General features: G+C 39.8%; 1 protein-coding gene across 6 annotated transcripts in view; it reads right to left on the bottom strand.

Moving 5' to 3' along the window:
- Nucleotides 1-19,437, bottom strand: part of Plekhg7 (pleckstrin homology and RhoGEF domain containing G7) — a 64,982-nt gene extending 45,545 nt beyond the window's left edge. For 3 of the 6 annotated variants that reach the window (XM_048804032.1, XM_048804035.1, XM_048804029.1), the window contains exons 1-3: nucleotides 19,221-19,435; nucleotides 15,595-16,316; nucleotides 14,840-14,862 (exon numbers count right to left, since the gene is read on the bottom strand). In XM_048804032.1, the coding sequence (XP_048659989.1) occupies nucleotides 14,840-14,862; nucleotides 15,595-16,316; nucleotides 19,221-19,251 (776 nt within the window). In that variant the 5' untranslated portion in view covers nucleotides 19,252-19,435. Of the gene's footprint in view, nucleotides 1-14,839; nucleotides 14,863-15,594; nucleotides 16,317-19,220 lie in introns of all 6 variants that reach the window. The other 3 variants (XM_048804042.1, XM_048804038.1, XM_048804046.1) reach the window with 2 other exon arrangements.
- Nucleotides 19,438-21,445: the final 2,008 nt, after the last annotated feature.

Genomic DNA, 21,445 nt, shown 5'->3' on the forward strand with positions numbered 1-21,445 from the left:
TTTTTTTTTTTTTTTTTGGTGCGGTGCTGGGGATTGAACCCAGGCCCTTGTGCATTCAAGGCAAGCACTCTATCAACTGAGCTGTATCCCCAGCCCTCTTACTAGGTCTTATGCATCTAATCACTGAGCATAAAATCTGACACAGAGCAAGTACTCAAATAAGCTTGTTGAATAAATACATATTGGCTGATAGAATAAAATATTGACAGACTTCAAATGAAGGTTTTATATTCTGAATCATAAATAAGTAATTATATGTATATAGAAAAGCCAAATATAATTTGAGTCCCCCCTACCTCCCCACCTTAGGTCCCGTTATAGGTGGTTAAATTGCCACTATCCATGTCTCTCTAGCCTGGGTAACTCTAGCATAAGGGAACTGTTTGGGACCACACAGGTCAGGTTCGGAGTTGAATTTACACATATGGACCTGCCTGGTACAGGTCTTGAGCCATGACCTTGGCTCTTTGTCTTTGTGGTCAAAACCCTGTGATGCTCATTCTGGGAGTTAGAGATGCCCCTGGAAAGGCATAACATAACCTGTGTGGATGTGAACATTTTTTGCTCATCAAGAAGGCATAGGATTAATAACAATATCAAGAACCATAGCTGTTACCATACAGAGACCTAGGAAAACAATTAGAAAGAATACTTGCCCCCTGTAATATGAAGAGACATGGATTGGTGCAGAATATGTGCTCTTGCATTCCATGCCTGGTGGTGAACTAGATTTCTGGGGACCTGAAAAAGACCCTGATCTGTGTCACATGGAGTTGCTCAGATCATTGGATTAATGATACTAATGCAAATAGTTGTAATGAGATCAGCATGACTTTAAATTTAGGTCTCCTGTAGGTGTGAGAACACATGCTTGGTTCCAAACTGACGTCTCATTTTTGCTGTTCTAAATACTGGGATTGCTCCTTTTAAAAAGCAGCAGGCAGGCAGGATCATTGCCCTGGGTTCTGGATTGATTATCCACTGGAAGTGAGCATTGTAATGAGTTCAGACTCTTCACCCACCTTCCCCAAACAAAATAGTGTGTGCGTGGGGTAGAAGTGTCCTGGGTAAAGGCAGCAGGAAGCAGAATTTTTAGAAATCTGATTTTCTCATGAGGAAATTAAACTAGGAAATAAAGTAAAAATAAATGCAAAATATTTAGGGTGTGGCTGGCAACCTACTGTCACTATGAAAGTACAGTGCAATCTATGCTGCCCTCCATTTGTTTGGAAAAATACAACTAAAGAAATATCTTTGAGCAATGCATTTCTTGGTTGTTCTTTTCTGGTCTGATGCTTGGTTATTTTGATTCTTTGCTTCAGGACAAATTTCTGAATCCCTGGGGCTGTATAACTGGGTGCCTCACCTAGACTTTGCAGCCCTCTAGGGCTTGACACCCCTGCCTTGGCCTGCCCACCCCCACTCAGAAACCCCAAACACTAACCCTGAGTTGCGATGCCCCAAGCCGGTCAGATCCGAAGGGACTAGTCCCATGGTTGCAGGAATAATCTTGTCTCCCTCCTGGTACCAGAATGTCTCCTTATTCTGTCCTCTGCTGCAGATCGGAGGATCCATGGTGTGGGCTGGGACAGAAACAATGCAGAGAATCCAGGGAATTCCCCCCACTGCTGATCAGGCCCTGAGCCCATGAGTCAAGGCTCAACAATGAAGCTGCTCTGTCGTGTTGGTGCCAGGAAAGTTTCTGGGTGCTAGAAATGTGCCCCCCAGTGGACGGACGCCCAATGCATACATTTTGTTGGTCTTGGTGACTATTACTCTTACAATCAGCCAGCAATTACTGAGCACCAGTTTTTCTAGGCACTTTGTTAAGTACCTACATGCATTATAATCAGATGGATTTCTCATAAGCACCCCAAGAAATGGACATTCTCATTCACATTTTAGATCAAAGGAAATCGAGGCTTAAAAAGATGGATAAAGGGCTGGGGCTGTAGCTCAGTGGAAGAATGCCCACTTCGCATGTGTGAGGCACTGGGTTCGATCCTCAGCACCACATAAAAACAAATAAAGATACTGTGTCCAACTACAAATAAAATTTTTTTTTTTAAAAAAGATGGATAAAGAACTTGCCTAAGGACACATTGTTTTAGTGAACGACAGAACCAGAATCCAAAATTCAAATATGAAGAACCAACACCAAAAGGATTTGTAAATAGGAAGAAGAGAAAGAGATATGGCCAATCATTGTAAAGGACAAATACTTTGAAAAGCGGATATAATGATGGTAACTACTTTAGTAAAGGAAGGAGTATAATAGGTTGAATGGTGGCCACCCAAAAATATATGCCCATATTTTAATCCTTAGAACCCATGAATGTGAATTTCTTTGTCAAAGATGTCATTAAAGAGATGAGATTGTTCTAGATTGTCAAGTAGGCCCCAAGTCTAATGCCAAGTGTCTTTATAAGAGATAGCTAACGAAGAGGCACAGAAAAAAGAGAGAAGGTCATGTGAAGACAGGTGGACAGTGATTAATAATGTGACATAATCACAAGCTCAGGAATGCCTGGTGAAGGGGCAGGGAAGGGTCCTTCCCTAGATTAGGATTTCAGATTTGTGGCTTCCAGAACTGAGAGGATACATTTCTATTGTTTAAAGCTACCTGGTTTGTGGTACTTCATTACAGCAGCCACGGGAATCCAATACTGGGGCCATGTAGTTGGGCTCAGGACTTAGATTCCTGATGTGACATATATCATGTGTGACCTTAGGGTGTTGCTTCCTTGGGTCTCCATTTCCCTATGTGGAAAAGAAGTGTGGTGAGACCCTTTCCGGTCCCTCAAGATAGAGGATTCAGTAGCATCATGCTCATTGTCCCTTCAGTGGGCAGTGGACAGGAGTGGTAATTATGGGGTAGTAATTTATCTTGGCAGAAATGTTTGAAGATGAATAACTCAAAGTTCCCCCTTTAGACATATGACTAATAGATCACTTACATTTTGAAAATCTTCCTTCTATACAATGGATTTAAAACAAGGACTACTGGCTTTAATTCCCAGGTGCAGTATTTAAGGGAGAACAATTAAAAAGGCTAGAGCATATGGGAGGCAGGTAGCAACTTCTCTACGGTGACATGTGACCCTCCATGGAACAAAATCTCACATGAATAAGGCACAGTCTCATCTTGTCCCTTCCTAAAAATGTTGCCCAATGGTTTTCTATCAGTCAGGTGGTTCTCAGGTTCCTATTTCTCAGAAACTATAATCCTTGATAGTAAAAGCTGATGGTAAATGTAGCCTTTTTAAGCAGGCGCTCTTTAGCAGTTGGGTGACAGAAGCAGCAGCTATTCTATTTTAAGAATTGTAATGTTCTATCCTACACAAGAAATATAGGGCAATTTGCAGTGCCTGCTTATAATGATGGGTTGATTACACAGGAAGAGCAAATTAAGAATCAGTAACGGTCTTTTTTTTTTTTTAAATACTCCTGTTATTAACAGAGAAATGACAACTTTACTGCCAATTATGGAACTAAAGCTCTCTTGGTTACCTGGGATACGTTTTTCCATCAGGAGTTTCAGAAGATTTGGGGGAATGTATGTTTGTAATTTCTAGTTCAACTTCCTACCAGAATGCTCCATTTGATAGTGGAAATTCAATTGAGAAGACAGAAAGAATGAGGGGTTTCTACATAGTTTACAGACTTGAACCTGGGATCCGGTGGTTGCTTCAGAAAGGGGAAGTGAACCGCTGAAAGATGCATGGCAGCCACATCCTTTAAAACACAGAACAGTGACCCCAAATGAGGTCTCACCAATGTATTCAGTACCTTGTGCTGTGACTCCTTGGGCTTGATCAGTAATATTTTTTGAACACACCTGTGTTCAGACTACCAGGGTAACTAGGCCAGTAACTGTCTATACCTTTCACCTTTTTTCTAGGTGTTGTCTTTTCCACACAAGAGTCAAATACTATTTAATGGGATCAGACAATAATCAGACAAATCCCTGTAAACCCAAGGTACATTTAAAGAGATAAGCAGAAAATAATAAGAAAGATGGGAGAAGTCAAAGGGTCTTGAGAAAAACCAATAAGTCCTTGGAGGACAAAATATACAAAACAAGAAGGGGATCACATAATTTCCCCCCACAAAAAGCGCCCAAATCTAACTAGCCAATCTACTTCCTTTATTGTTCTTCCTTGAACATTTATGGAGTACCTACCATGTAGCAGGCATTGTATACTTGGGAAACAGTGAAGAATAAATAGACAAAAACCATTTTCCTGGAATGCCCATTCTGGAGGATGCTGGAAGAGGAAGGGTACATGGCTCCTCTCTTGCCAGGCCCACATCAGGAGCAATGCCCCAAGACTGCTGCCTTCTCTGTCCGCAAATTGACAACAGACTAGCTATTAGTTTCTGGTTAATACTCTTCCAACAATCTTTTAAAGAACTTATTGAGAGGTGATTCAAGATGGCAGGCTACAGGAAGCTTGCATTCTTACCTGCTAGGTGGCTCAGGATTCAATCACTGGGAGTGCTGCTCCTCAGGAAGGTAGATAAAAGGGATTTTACTAAACTTCAATATTGGAGACAGTCAGAGTTTTAGAGACTTAGAAACTGGGGTACATTAAACAAAGAAGAAAGGCTAAATTGGAGCCAAGAGGGTTGCAGCAACTGTGGTAGCAGCACTGGTTCAGCACAGAGGGATAGAGAACCCAGAGAGAAATACCAATTCAATACAGAAAAACCTGAGATCAGGAAAGAAGCCTGAACTTAGCTGATCCAGAAGCTGCACTGTGCACTGATACCTGAAAAGTGTTCTGTTTCTCAACTGGCTGTGGGAGCTGAGGCCGGAGCCATCTTGAGGAGGCCACACTACAGCTGCTGCTGTAGGAGCTAGGAGATTTGAGCAAACACTACTACACTGTCCTGGCAAGTGCCTGCCATGTGGCCTTCGGGGTACAGAGCAGAATGTGTGTGAAACAGGCACCAGGATGATAGTACCTAGAGGAATTCAAGTCAGAAAAGCAAAGGAGAGCCCAACTTGCTTTTCCTTTGAGTCTGGGGACTCACATGACCAGCTGCAGTGGGTCAGGAATCTGAACAGGCAGCTGTGAACAAACTCAGGGACTAAACCCAGGAAAGCTGTGCTCATGGGCCTCTGGCTATGTGAAGGATTGGCTGCTCTGCCCCATGAGTGGAATTCTTAGGTGGTTCCTGAGATCCAGACTCTTGTCAGAGATTGGCAGTTGCCAGGCCCTAAGGAAGTCAGTGTGTTGATTTAATTTCTCCAGAGCAGACACCATCCAACAAAGCCCCTGAGGCCTGATTAGACCTAAGCCCCAGCTACAGAAACTCCACTCAGAATTCTGCAGCAATCCTGGGAGAGTAGATCTGGTCTGTGGGGACAACACTCCATCTGACAGTACATTCCACTCCACCCTACCTCATACTGGTGAGAAGGGAAGCTGACAATTAATTAATCCAGCTTCAGGGTTAAGCCAGTCCAACTGGCAGGTCAGAGAGCAACACAAAAAGAGGACGGGGTCAAAAGCCCCCAATCCTTGCTTTCTCTCTCCATACAGAGCTCAAGAAGAAACGGAAAGAAAGAGAGCTGGTCATAAGCGGTTACTACCCATTCTTGTTGACTATTTTACCATCTCAGTGAAATGATTCCTTAATTTTTCATTAAAAATTCTTTCTTTTGCCTTGTGTGTGTGTGTGTGTCTGTGTGTGTCTGTGTGTAAGTGCATATGCCTGGGTTCTTGCTATGCTGATTGGTTCATGGAATATATACATACAAATATTTGCTGCTTTTTTCCTCATTTTTAAAATGTGGTTATTCTTTCTTGCCTTGTCTTTTGACAAGGGTTTGTTTGCAATTTTTGTTTTGTTTTTGTTTCTTTTGTTTCTCTTTCTCTCTTTTGCTAAGAGCTAAATTATGTTGTTCTTTCTTTTTCTCTCCCTTTACTCTGTTTCTCTTATTTTTTTCTCCTGCTTCTTTATAACTATCATCTGCTGTATCTCTTCTTCATTCTCTGTTCACTTTTTGAAATTGTAAACTCTTTCCTACCTTCCTGTCCCATTTGCTTTTCTCTTACTGTATTTTTAACCATCTTTTAGAACTAACTGGTTTATATAACTCCTGCCCCCACCATTTATGCTATTGCAATTATTATTGCTGTGGGTTATATAGTTGACACCTGTTGTTTGCTTTAATGCTTTAATGCCAGGTCTAGTTTATGGTTACTTATTTCTTTTGCTATTGGCAACTACTGACCCCACCATTTCTGGTTTTAGTGGCAATTAACATTGTAGCTGTCACAGTGTGAACCAGGTAATTATTATTTTTTAGAATTAATTAATTTTAATTAGTCATATATGACAGCAGAAAGCATTTTGGTTCATTGTACATTTTGATTCACGGTATATTTTAATGCTGTATATTGTTTGCATCAGTTGTTGATATCATTTGTTTCCCCCTAGTATGTGAGGTGCTGGGAACCTACAGGGATACTACAACTTCAAGGGTAGAGACCCTACTGCTGAACTAAACTCAACCAAAAGACAGTGTACTTTGTTCCACACACAAAGTTATGGCACTCAATCTCAGCTACAGTTTAATACAAAGTATAGATGAGAGAAAACCCCAGACTTACAACTAGGTCCCAAGTAGAAAATGGCTAGGGGTGGATCCTCAGGTTTTATTCACAGATATCCACTGCTACAGCAAAAACAGAGAGAATCAACACAAAGGCTGTGGAGACCACCTATGAGGGAGTCTCAACCGAGATCACTTTAAGGCACTTTGGCAAGTGAAGACTGTGCCCTAAAAAGACCCACACATAAGAGTGGAAGAGAAATCCCTCCCAATGAATGCATAAAACACAACATAGGAACACAAGAAATATGAAAAAATTATAGCACCTCATAAAGTTCATAATTTACTAGCAACTGACCCCAAAGACATTAAAATGGATGAAATATAAGGTAAAGAATTCAAAAGAATATTATAAAAGTGATCAATGAATTCCAAGAGAACACAGAAAAACAGCTGAATGGATTAAGGAAGTTAGTACAGGATATGAATGAGAAATTCAATACAGAGACAGAGATATTGGAAAGGAATCAAATAGAAATCTTGGAAATGAAAGACACAACAAGTCAAATAAAATGTTCAATTGAAATTCTCTCAAATTGAGGAGACCATGCTGAAGACAGAATTTCAGAGCTGGAAGACAAAATGGCCAACTTTGAATATTCAGACAGCATTAAAGAAAATAAAAATCAGTAAATATTGTAGAATATACAAGAAATCTGAGACAACATTAAGAGCCCAAAGTTAAGAATCACTGGAATTGAAGTGGGTTGTGAGATGCAGGCTAATGAAATGGATAAACTCTTCAGGGATTAATAACAGAAAAGTTTCAAAAGCTTGAGAATGAGGTGGATATCTAGATACAGAAGATATTCAGAATCCCAAATAAACAGGATCAAAAGAGAACCTTTCCATAACACATTAAAATTAAAGCACCTAACAGAGAGAATAAGGATAGAATTTTAAAAGACTTGAGAGAAAAATGTCAGCTACCTTTAGTATCAAGCCAATCAGAATTACTTACGATTTCTCAGCACAAACTCTAAAAGCCTGGAGGCCTTGGAATGATATGATTCAAGACCTGAAAGAAAATAACTGTCAACCAAGACTTCTATATCCATCAAAGCTATCCTCCAAATTGAAAGAGAAAATAAAAACCTTCCAAGATAAGCAGAAACAAAAAGAATTTATGACAACTAACCCAGTCCTACAGAACTTACATAACGGAAACTCCACACAGAAAAAATCAAAAACAAGCCCCAGAGTTCACAAATGAACGATCTCATTTGAAGAGTAGATAAGCAAATGATAAACAGGACAAAATTAAACATTAGAAATAGACTGAAATGACAGGAAATTAATAAACATCTCTCTATAATAACATTAAATGGTCTCAATTATCCAGTTAAAAGATTTAGACTGGGAGAATGGATTAAAAACCAAGACCCAATTACATGTTGCTTGCAAGACATGAACCTTACAGGCAAAGACAGCCACAGGCTGAAAATTAAAGAATCAGCAAACATTTTAGAATATACAAAGATGATATACCATACGAATGGAGCCCCCAAACTAACAAGAGTAGCTACTCTTATATCTGATGAAGCAAACTTCAAACCAAAATTACTCCAAGGAGACAAAGAAGGTCATTTCATACTGGTAAGGGGAACAATCCAACAAGAAGATATAACCATAATAAATATGCCCCAAATGTGGGTGAAAGTAGTTACAGAAAAGAGGCATTACTCAAATAGAATCTTCAGGTAGAAACCAGCACAATAATACTGGGTGATTTCAACACACCTCTTACCATTGGATAGGTCATCCAGACATAAACTTGGTAAAGATTCTTTGGACTTGAAAAATATTATAATCAAATGATCTTAACAGACATCTATAGAATATTTCATCCTACAACAGCTGAATAAACTTTCTTTTCAGCAGCTCATGGAACCTTCTACAAAACAGACCATATTTTAGACCACAAAGCAACTCTTAGCAAATACAAAAAATTATATAATCCCTTGCATCTTATCAGACCTTAATGGAAAGAAATTAGAAATTAACATGACAAAACTCTACTGAAACTATATAAACACATGGAGATGGAATCATATATTTTTGAAAAATAAATGGGTGATAGGAGAAGTCAAGGGAGAATTAAAAAATTCTTAGACTCAAATGAGAATAGTGATACAACATACCAGAACCTTTGAGGCACTATGTAGGTATTTCTAAGAGGAAAGTTTATAGCTATGAGTGCCTACATAAGAAAATCAGAAATATTAAAAAAAAAAAAAAACAACCTAATGATGTGTCTTAAGATCCTTGGGGAGAAAAAACCCAATTTCAAAACCAGTATAAGGAAACAAATAATTAAGATCAGAGCTTAATGATCAATGAAATTGAGGCTAGAAAAAAAAACAAAGGATAAATGAAACAAAGAATTGTTTCTTCAAAAGGAGAAACAATATTGATAAGCTGTTAGCCAAACTCACCAAAATAAAAAGCCAGAAGACCCATATTAATAAAATTAGAGATGCAAAAGAAAAAATCATCACAGACATAACAAAAATACAGTGAATTGAATACTTACATGTCAATAAATTGGAAAATATAGAAAAAATGGATACATTTCTAGACACAACCTGTCAAAATTTAATCAAAAAGATACAGGAAATCTAAATAGACCAATAACAAGAAATGCAATAGAAGCAGTAATAAAAATCTTTTCAACAAAAAAAAAAGCCCAGGATCAGATGAATTCTTGGCTAAATTCTACCAGATCTTTAAAGAAAACAAATTCCAATATTCCTCAAATTATTCCATGAAGTAGAAAGAGATAGCACACTTCCAAATTCATCCTATGAAACCATTATCATACTCATACCAAAACCAGATAAGGACACATCAAGGAAAGAAACTATAGATCAATATTATTGATGGAAATTGATGCAAAACCCCTTAATAAAATATTAGCAAATTGCATTCAACAATATATTAAGAAGATTGTATATCATGACCAAGTTGAATTTACCCAGAGATGCAAGGATGTTTTAATATATGCAAATCAATAAATGCAATTCATCACATAAATAAAATTCAGGACAAAAATCACTTAGTCATCTCAATAGATTCAGAGAAAGCCTTTGACAAAATTCAGCTAAGATAAAAACACTGAAGAAACTAAGGATAGAAGGAAACTACCTCAACATCATAAAGGCTATATACAAAAATCTAAAGCCAACCTCATAGTAAATGGGGAAAAATTGATAACATTTCCTTTAACATATGGAACAAGTCAAGGAGTTTGCTCTTACCACTTCTATTTAACATAATTCTAGCTAGAGAAATTAGACAATAAAAGGAACAAAAATAAGAAAAAAAAGATGTAAAATTATCACTGTTTGCTGATGTTATGGTCCTATATTTAGAAGATCCAAAAAATTCCACCAAAAGACTGTTTTAGCTAATAAACAAATTTAGTAAAGTAACAGGTTACAAAAGCAACATACAAAAATCAGTATTTTTCCTATATATCAACTGCCTGATGGAAAAAAATCAAGAAAAAAATCCCATTCAAAACACCCTCAATCTAACCAAGGAATTGAAAGACCTCTACAAGGAAAGCTATAGAACACTGAAGAAAGATATTGAAGAAAACACTAGAAGACAGAAAGACCTCCCATGCTCATGGATAGGCAGAATTAATATTGTTAAAATGGCCATTCTACCAAAAGCAATATACAGATTCAATGCAATCTCCATCAAAATACTAGTGACCTTCTTCATGGAATAGGAAAACAAACACAAAACAAAACAAACAGTCCTAAAGTTCATTTGGAAGAAGGAAAAATCCAGAATAGCTAAAGCAATTCTAAGCCAAAAAAAGCAATGCTGGAGGCATCAAAATCCCTGAATTCAAATTGTACTACAGAGCTACAGTAACAAATGGCATAAAAACAGACACATAGGCCAATGATACAGAATAGAAGATACAGAGACCAATACCCAGATACAGTCATATGATCCTGGACAAAGGTACCAAAAGCACATTGGAGAAAAGCAGCCTTTGTAACAAATGGTGCTTGGAAAACTGGCTATCCCCATGTAGATGAATGAGGCTAGACCCTTATTTACTATCCTGCACAAAATTCAACTCAAAATGGATCAAATACCGAGGAATTAACCAGAAAGTATTAAACCCCTAGAAGAAAACATAGGGTCAACACACCAGCATATAGGTGCAGGCAACAACTTCCTCAGTAGAACCCCTAAAGCTCAGGAAATAATGCCAACGGTTAATAAATGGGCCAGCATTAAGTTAAAATGCTTTTGCACAGCAAAGGAAATAATTAAGAATCTGAAGAGAGAACCTACACATGAGCATCTTTGTTAGGTTCCTTTCTGGAAGAGGTTAATATCTAGAATATATTAAAAAAAAACTTAACACCTATAAAATAAAATAACCCAATTAATAAATGGGCAAATGAATTTAACAGACACTTCTCAAAGGAAGAAAGACAAATGGCCAACAAATGTATGAAAAAAATGTTCAACATCCTTAGCAATTAGGTAAATGCAAATTAAAACTACACAGAGACTTCATCCCACACGAGTCAGAATGGCAGTCATCAGGAACAATAATAAATGCTGGAGAGGATGTGGAGAAAAAAGAACACTTTTACACTGTTGGTGGGATTGTAAATTAGTACAACCATTATGGAAATCAGTATGGAGTTTCCTCAAGAGACTAGGCATGGAGCTACCATATGACACAGCTATGTCACTCCTCAGTATTTATCCTGAATTAAAGTCATTTTACTACAGTGACACATGCATACCTAGGTTTATAGAGCAGCACAATTCACAATAGTTAAACTATGGAACCAGTCTAGGTGTCCATCAGTGGATAAATGGATAAAGAAAATGTGCTATATATACACAATGGAATTTTATTCAGCCATAAAGAAAAATGATATTATGGCATTTGCAGGGAAATGGATAGAACTAGAGACCATTATGTTAAGCGAAATAAGTCCAACTCAGAAGGTTGAAGGTCATATGCTTTATTTCATATGTGGAAGTTAGAGAGGAAAAAGGAAAAGAAAGGTAGTGGTGGTGGGGAGTCTCATGAAAATCAAAGGGAAATCAGTAGGGGAAAGGGACTGGGGAGAGAGAGGTAGGGAGAGAAGGAGGAATTGCTGGGAAGGGATATTGGTGAAATCATAGTGTTATATTGTGTGTATGCATGAACATGTAACAGCAAATCACATCATTATGCACCAATAAAACAATGTGGGGGAAAAATCTTACTGAGAATCTTCTCCATTTATGGTATTTCTGTTTTCTATCATGACACAGTTATATGCTAGGGACATAACATTTTTTAAATGAAAGTCTGTGGAAGGTTTAATATTGTATGAACTTAATGTTCAGACAAATCAGATGAATTTTTCTTGATCAATCGTTTAACTCTGGCATCATAATATTTTAGAAAGAATACATCAATGCCTTGCATACAGGAAATGCAGAACAAATGAATGAACGGTGTCTAAAAGTAGAAACTACTGAGCTGTAGTATTAAATCAGGGTCAAAGGCTTGTGAGATGATTACTCTTTGAATCTCAATAGATGAAAACATCTATTTCCAGCAGTTGCAGAAATTACCCAAGATCCTGTTGTGGGAAAAAAGTGGAGATGGGATTCAAACTCAGGCCTTTGACTCCAGTCGCTTTTAACTCCATGTTATGCTGCCCTCTAGTGGTAACCCCAGAGGGATCTGCCTTCCAGGGAAGTTTTGCTGTGATTTCTTCCTCAAAATAGACTTTCAAATAACTTGTCTGTTGGTTTTTATGATAATATTGCCCTATGCTCATTTGGATATATTTAGCTTTCTTCTCATTTCCTTGAGTGATGAAGGATAGCCTTTATTCTCACAGAAATATAATATGTACATTCCCTTCTCAGCTGCAGGGCTGACCTGAAAATGAGGTCAAGCAGGCAGCTTTTTGTGCATATAGAATGTAAGGAGTGCCAGGAGGCCCTCCCTACCCAGGAAATGTCCTTCCCTCACATCCTGATGCTTAAAATTCCAACACGCTTCTGTTTCTAGCCATGTAATTTTTCACAATGAAATACATCGGGGATAAAAGACATTGTAAGCTAAGCATCCTGCCAGCATGCTTGTTTTCTTTTAACCACCAATCCTTTACTGAGTAGGTGTTTTTGGAAGTGGACTCCAGTTGGGTACAGAATACTAGAGATTTAAAGCTAATTAAGAAGTGATTTCTGATCTCAGGAAGGTTTGATTTGGGAAGCAGATAAATGCAAAGGAAACACAATATACTGTTTTAGATGCCAGGATGCAGGCATTTATAATGTGCAGGGAAATTCAAAAAGGGAGGAATGTACTGGTTCTAGTTTGAAATGTGAGAGCATATATTGATTAAGCCTGAAGACCTTCACACTTTAGTAAGAATGTATTGTAAAGACTTTTGTTTCAGGAGGCATTCTTTGGTGATAGGAAAAGGTTTGGAGTGAGTATGAATTCATGCACATATTATAGAAGAAGAGAGAGAACAGTAATCAGAAAAAAAAATCCTTTTGAAGTTGAGCTAGCTGAGTAATGGAAACATTGAACACCCAGTTGTGTAAGCAGCTCACAGGTTATTCATGTCAACTTTCTTCCTTTCACCCCTCACAAAGTCTAGCTGATTATATCTCCTACATCTCTTGTCCATGGAGATACTTTTTAACTCCATTGGGCTCATCGCAGCCTAACCTACCAGCTTCTCATGCTCGGACATTGTATTTGCTCTGCTTGAGACCACTCTTGTCTAAGTCCACCCATGTCCATCCTACGTCCATCTGATGATACCAATCCACTCAATGCCTTCACACTGCTATTAGGGTAAGAAACAAAATTCCTAAACATCTAGTAGACCCTACCTGACCTGACTCTAAATGACACTGTTACCTTTCTCTGAGACTATTCTCCTCTGTACTCTCAGACACACCTGTATTAGGTGTGATTTTAGAATATTATTCTGCTTCACTCCTATAGAAGATTTCTACCAATGGTCCCATCTTCACCAATCTGTCCACATTCTTTCCCACACAGCACTTCAGTGCCCTCCTACTCATGGTGACATGTAATTGCCTGGCTCTGAGTCCAGCCAAGTGACTTGCTTTGGCCAATAAAATTAGACAATGTTCAGAGCTCAGGCCCTAGAGCCCTTACGTGTTTCTGCTTGTTCCCATGAACCTCTCCCTTTTCTGTGAGAGGAATATGGTCCTAGGGAAAGGATGAGGGACATCTGGAATAGAAATATACAACTTAGCCCAGCCTAGATAAAGTGAGCCCAGTGGACAATTGGATTTATGGGAAATGATAGCATTTAAGTGTTTGGGGATTGTTTGTTATGTAGCAATAGCTAACTGATACTCTAGACACAATGATTTGCATTTTCTTGGGGCTTGGTAAATATCCTCTATCTTTACTCTTCATATTAAACTTTTCTATTTTGGCAAATCAGGGTCAAAGACTGTATAGATTTATGAATAGCAAACTGTGGCTTGAGGATTGAGTCTTAGTAATAAAACAGTGGGTAATTCCCCCATGACTCATCTGTGGCTTTCCAAACATAACAAGGGCTTTCTTTCCAATCCCATAAACTGGATGGATTAAATTGGGCATAGATCTTTCCATTCCTGCTATAGAAATTTTTCATCCCTGAGAGGGATAGCAACTCTGCTGCTACAACCTGGAGGTCGCACTGAATGTTCAGAGCTGGTTTCTGAAATGACACAATCCACTTGCATTTTAGATAAGGGCAGAGTCTGTCATAATAGGCATTTTAAAGGTCAGGCTAGAATCAAGCAGGACATCTTGTTCCTTTAATCCTTGTCCTTTGAATTTCTCTCTGAAGAAACTATTGAATATTTCTGCCTTTTCCATTTTCTCTACCCAGACGAAAACTATTACTTAAATGGATGCTAATGAAGTCACAGGGCCAAGACATTGACAACTCAAAATGAAAATTATGAGTGCCTGTGATGTCTATCATACCCTGCACTCAAAGAGATGGCAAAATGCTGTGCCCTCAAAGGAGACTCCTGAACTCAAGACTCTTGCACCTTGTACTCCTGCATGATGGGTGAAGAGTGACTTGGGTGTTGATTACTACATCATCATCAGGTCAGAACAGAAATAAAGTTGTAAAAGAAAATGGTGCAGAGGTGTCATGGCATGGGAGACAACCAATGTATACACACCTGGATTGCTGCAGTTCTTCTCCCTGAAATAAAATTTAAAAGTCTTTGTTTTAGTCTTGCTTGAACCCATCCAATATTTCAAAACAGACTTTTTTTCTGGGGTGAGGGGGCGTGGAACCAGAGATTAAACTTGGGGGCACTCGACCACTAAGCCACATCCCCAGCCCTATTTTGTATTTTATTTAGAGACAGGTCTCACTGACTTGCTTAGTGCCTCACTTTTGCTGAGGCTGGCTTTGAATTTGAGATCCTCCTGCCTCAGCCTCCTGAGCTGCTGGGATTATAGGTATGCGCCACTGTGCCTGGCTGAAAGCGGACTTCTTGAAGAAAAAAACCTATAAACTCTCTCAGTTAAAATGTTCTGGATTTGGAGGGTGGGGGGATGAGGGGACAGGGAATGAGGAATTTGAATAATTAGCTCTTTCTCCTCTTTTTAATCAGCCTTGCTCTGTCTTCAAATGGTGTTTTGCAAAAGGACCACCACCGCTACCCAATCAGTGCCTGACAGACCACAGTTAGCTTCACCTTAGAGTGCCTTCAAGGGCACAGGAGAAGGTGAATTAGGCTAGACATTCATTTTCCTTCCTCCAAATGTGACACCTCTTTTACTTGAGAGCCAATGCTTCTAAAGGGTGTGTCTGTCCCCTCAGCCATGTCTTCCTGTGCTGTCTCCCATCCTGGGGCCCCTTGGTCCTTGGGGGAGTGGGCAACCCTGAGACCTATTTTGCTAGGCAGGAGGCTTAGAGCTGAGTTACCTGAGGTCTTGGGGACCCTGCAGTGGGGTTGGGCGTTGAGTGGCCTTCTTGCCCTGGAAGAGAGGCCCAGTGAGGAGACCCCTCATTGATGGGCCGAAATGCAAGAAGGACATGTTCATCAGGGGTCCTGGTTTGGGACTTGAAGGAGTCAGCTGTGCTGAGGGTACTTTCGGGATCTGAAAGCAGTCCTGAGCGGGGTCTCAGGGGTGATAGGGAAGGTGAAGAATCTCTTGGGCTTCCAGGTAGACTCTTGGAAAGGTGACCTGGGGAGCTTGTAGGATTTCTCCAGCTTGTCTGGGTGGACACATCCAAGACATCTTGGTGAGGTGGCGAGATGGAAGACCCCAGGCTACTGCCCCTTAATCTCCTCAAGGTGGGAGAGGTGGAGATGCGGCCGGGGGCTTGCCGGTCAAACTGGAGAAGGTTCCCCTGGTTCTCACAGAGCTTCTTTGATGGGTTCCAGGGCCCCTGAGGAGAGGTCCCACAGCCCTGGGGCTGCATCTCAGGGCAAGAAGACTCTGTTCTCCCCACAAAACTAAGAGGACCGACTGATGGAAGCTTCCAGGACACACCGTCTAGGTTGCTGTTCTCTGGAGCACAGTGGGGTTGCTGAGTTTCCAAATCCAAGAGCCACCCTTCCTCTGGCACTTCTTGGTCCTTTCCCAGAGGACAGTCACAGGCTGGTGGCTGCATCTCCCGTGGGGAGGAGCAGATGGTGGAATCTGAAGTAAATGAGGAGACTGAGGTGAGGACAAAGGTTTCTGAAACTTCAAGGAAAACTTCTAGCTCTTCAGAAGAGATAAGTAGAGCCTAGTTCACATTAGCATCCTTTACTGAGGATAATGAGCATAATGAGGATAATGAGGATAATGTGATTCAAGCTGCCATATCTAAATAGTCTACTGAAATCCATTTACTGTCTGCTTAACATTTCTTCTCATTCCAAACAAACAAACAAACTTAAAAAACTTTAGTGACTTAAGGGGTTCCTTGGAAGTCACATAGCTAGCTGTTTTTTAATTATTTCATTTTAAGAGAATCAAATTATGAAATATGATATGTCTAGATCATTGTAATATTTTGAGCAACCAATAAAAAAAAGAGAATCAGATATACTTTAAATTCTCCTTACATCTAGCTTGTATGCATATATGTGTATATTTATGTACTTTGGTGCATTCTAGAACAAAGAGAATAAGATCTATCCTCTAAGTTTTAAATCACATAATGAGACACGCCTCAAAATAAAATAAATGTAAAGATTTGACAAAAGACATTCCAGATTTTATCAATACCCATATTTTTTTTTTAAAATGACTTGAGTTTGAAAAGAAAAACTCAGGTGTTACCAGATATCCTGCTTCTCATGATTAGCTTATCTTCTAGAATGTACACAGGCACAGTTACCTCCCTATTAAACACTTCTCAGGCTCAAGGAAAGACCGATTCTTCTGTTTGACAATTTGATTCATGGCAAAATGGAAATGATCTATGGCAGTTCTTTTATTTTGTAGTTTCCCACATGAACAAAGTATTTCTGTGTGGGAAAACATTATTCCTCACCCATCCATCAATTATTTCATGACTGTCAACAGATGAGGGGTGAAACCGTAGAATAAATAATATGACCGTCTTCCCTTGCCATGAGCAATGGGCAAGGTGGCTTTAGACTATGTGTGGATGGTTTGTGGATGAAACATCAGCAGTGGATTGCTTATTCCGAGACCTCCACAACAGTTTGAGCAAGCCTATAATTCTCCAGTGAAGCAGCAACCTGGAACCCTTTGGGAATGAATATATTTGAGTCACCAAAATTTAAGGATACCAGTCATCTATGTTTTTTAGTGCTATATTATTTCAACTGCATTGACAATACTTTTTAGGAGAGCATTTTTCTATAGCGTATTAATTTGTTTCAACTTGATAACAGCGAGGGCTGAAAGCCAATAAATTTTTCTTGTGACCTGACCTCATTGCGTTGACTATCACTCAAGTACTGTGCTGAAACATGGTGATTGTTACTGTGTTTGTTGAAGTTCTGTGGTGTAGAAAGAATGAACAGGCTTTTAAATTCATCCTTACCAGTAAAGAGGAGGAACCCGCTGTTACCATGTAGTCGTGACGATGTCGTAATACTGATGTCGAGGACTTCACGACTCTTATATTGACTCCCTGACTCTCATTGGGTTTCGGGTCAGATAAAATAATAATAGGTACTGGATTTTAGACTGGAGAGTTGTTTAAGGAGCTACTTAGACGGCAATGAAAGTGAATTCAGTTCTTTTTTACAAAAGAAATTTGAAGTCCTCGAGGCTGGGTTTGCTTTACTGTTTTGAGCTGAGGATTCAAATGTTATAAAACCTCCCGTGTCACACTGGAATGCATGGGGTACCCTTTATTGGGGGTGGAGCAAGGAGGGTAATGCCAGCTACAACCTATATGCGGTGAAGGCTGGGCTGCCCTGGATTTGAAGGTTCGTGATTTCTGGTCGCTGCTCTAGAGATTAATACCAGCTTTGTTGGAGAAGGAGAAGTTCTGCTCTGACCATCGGTGAGCTCAGCTCTGTTAGGTGTGTTAGGTTTGTTCAGGTCCTGAGGCCCTGGCTGTTTCATGGAGGACCCAGTTCCTTATTTTCATGCCAAAAAAAAATGTCTGAGCTGAGGTCTGGAGTTATAGGTACTTTCACACATACACACACCCAAGGATTTTACTATTTTTCTTTAGAGGATTATCCAAGTTCAAGGCGACAATAATGTTAAAGAAATTCAGTACGTTTACATGGGCCCTGCCATACTGGTTGTATCGGTTTCCTTAGGTTTCCTTTCTGTCCTTTTGGCCTGCTTTCTCCTCCTTGGAAGGGTTAGGATACAGCTTAGGTAACCTTTTCAGCCGTCCAGACATAGGTGTGTGATCACTGGTAGGAGGTTATCTATGTCCAGTAGGATTTAAGAGTTATTAAGTATTGTTTATTGGCCAGTAGCATTACTAATGGCACTCGGGCCACGGCATGGTGACTGGCAACATGACTCGCCTAGCACTGGAGAAAAGCAGCAGGACTTTGGGAAGTGGCTGGTAGAGAGATAGGAAGGGTTCAAGCTCAGGAGTAGGCGGATCTGGTCTCTCTTCCAGCTTCACTACCAACTAAGCCATGTGACCCACGATGAGCCACTTCTCTGTCTGCCCGTGTGCAGCATTTAGGAGAAGGCCTTCATAGAATCTCCTTCAGGGGCTGGTTTCAGGAATTAAATGAGATAGTGGCTAAGGCTCCTGGGAGGCCCTCCCCAAAAGACTACCCCTTGTGGATCTGATAAGAGTTGAAAGTTAACGGTGAACTAGTTCATGCCAACTCTGCTTTGTGTTATCTAAAAGGCCAGACTGTGATCATTTTAAAGAGGTCACCAGCCTTTGACTTCCCAAGCTTAGGAATCTAGCAAACAGCCATTTACAGCGTTGGAGAAGGCTCTCACGGTACTAGAAATTAAACCGCAGGGATTAATGATTCACAGATTCTAATTAGATCTGGAAAGACCAGCTAGACAGGACCCGGAAAAGCTGGTGGCAACTGGTTTTGTACAAACAGAAAATGCAAAAGGGAAACCCAGAAAACAGCTGAATGTCTTTATTACCTGTGGGAAGGTCTGCCTCTGAATGTGACATTGTCCGTGTGGATCCTGACCATCCAGAGTTTGCAGAATCCCAAAGAGAGCTGCCAGACCAGGGCTCGGAGCAAGAGGTTCCGCAGGCCTGTAACAAAGCACCCTCCCTTCTGAGTGCAAGTGACCTTGATACAGCTGAAATGAGGAACTGGCCTCTCCCCTCCTTAGAGACCTTTCTAGTTATTTGTTTATGAAAAAGCTGAAAGCCAAGCGAGTTCAGAACCTAAGACCGCCTAAGACAGAGTCAGGTGATTTGTTTTTACTGAACAACGGCTGGGCTGCTCCAATACAGAAAGGATGCAAATTGGCCTCTTATTTCCCCTTAAGGTGTCCAATAATCATTCACGACAGTTCAGGGAGACGGTGCTAGCTTTATATTCTATTTCCTCTAAAACAGTGAGAATCATTCCTTAGGACCTTATTTTCTTCACATCTTAGAATATTTTCTGCCAATCTCCTTTACTAATGGGATGCTTTGATCAGCATTGAACAATAGAGAAGATTTATGAACATTAATTTTCAAATAATTAAAATGCAGATCGAAAAGTATTTGTATCTACCAATATTCTCATTAGATCAGTAGCCCCAAAGAACATTTATTTAGTGCCTAGGTAGACTTTTTTAAAGCCAGATAGCATCAAAAGTTTTCTATAAAGTGTTTAGAAAAAACAAAATCGGGCTGGGGTTATGGCTCAGTGGTAGAGTACTTGCCTAGCATGTGTGAGTCACTGGGTTCGATTTTCAGCACCACATATAAATAAATGAACAAAATAAAGGTTCATCAAACTAAACTAAAAAACAAAAATTAAAAAGCCTAATTTTAATTGCCAGTTTACGGATTTTTTTTTTTCCACTTAGAACCATCATAGATATTTATTGTGAAGGTTTCTCTAGTCAGTGGTTCAAGGTAGAAGCCCTGGACCAGCAGGGTAACATCACTTGGGAATTTGCTAGAAAGGAAAAATCGCAATAGACCCATCATCTGACCACTCCTTGGTGTTCATCCTAGAGAATTAAAGTTAGCAAACTGTAGATTTATATACATACCCATGTCACAGCAGTGCAATCCACAAGAGCCAAATTAAGGAACCAGCCTAGGTGTCTATCAACAGATGAATGGATAAAGAAAACATGGTATATATCCAATGGGGTTTTATTCAGCTGCCAAGAAGAACAAATATTATGTAATTTACAGAAAGATGGATGGAACTTGAGAGCATTCTGTTAAGCAAAATAAACCAGACTCAGAAAGGCAAGGGTTGTTTGTCAATGGATCCAACTGTTGTGTATGATTCTAATGCATAGATAAAAGATGATAAACAAACAAATACTGGATTGACCATCTTTAAAAGAAAGAAAGGAAAATTCCAACCCCTTGCTATCAAAAACTTCACAGTGGGGCCAGAATTCTGTGTTTTCACCAGTCCTCTAGGTGATTTGAGAACCATGTTAAAATTTGAGAACCACTGTCTGAGGAATAAAAAAGTCTAACTCATAGATCTTGGCCTCATGATAACCTTTGTGTTAGTCTTTAATTCTCTCATATTGGTCTTTTTAAAACAGCATTTACTTAGTGCTTTAAAAATGGCTTGGCCTCCTCCCTTGGCAATCCTCCTCCCCTCACTAGTGCCAGCACCCAACCCACCTTGGAATATCAAGTCATATCTATTTTTGCCACCGTGCAGCGGACAGGACGCAGTCAGAGCTCCTGCCAGGGCTATCTAGGAATGGATTGCTTCACTTCAGGAAGGAAGAAAAATGAATGAAGTCTTTGACCTTTTGGCTTGTGGAAGGCAGGTCATCCTTCATCAACTAGTCCCCTCACACACACACCTGGGTGTTTTAAAACTGCCACTCCTAGGGGGCATCATGATAATGGAATAGTTGATCCCAATACAGAAATTTCCAATTTGTAGTTGTAACTTGAACAAGAAAATTAAGAGTCTACAGAAAGGTCACAAAGGATGATCAAGGAAGAAAAAAAAAAAGGTTGACTTTCCACCTGGTTTGTCAAAGAGCAGGGATCAGGAGGGGGAGGGAGGGGATACGTGGGGTCTTGAAAAGGTGGCCCTTTATCTCTCAGTGTGATGCAGGGAGGGCTTTCCAATCTGCAGAGGGAGCAACTCTCCTCTGTGGTTTTGCCTTTACTTTGGGTCTCTGGAAGGGGTTGTCTTGGCTGGGGAGAAAGCCACTTG

Source organism: Marmota marmota, unplaced genomic scaffold, assembly GCF_001458135.2.
Source record: "Marmota marmota marmota unplaced genomic scaffold, marMar, whole genome shotgun sequence".
Classification (NCBI taxonomy): Eukaryota; Metazoa; Chordata; class Mammalia; order Rodentia; family Sciuridae; genus Marmota; species Marmota marmota.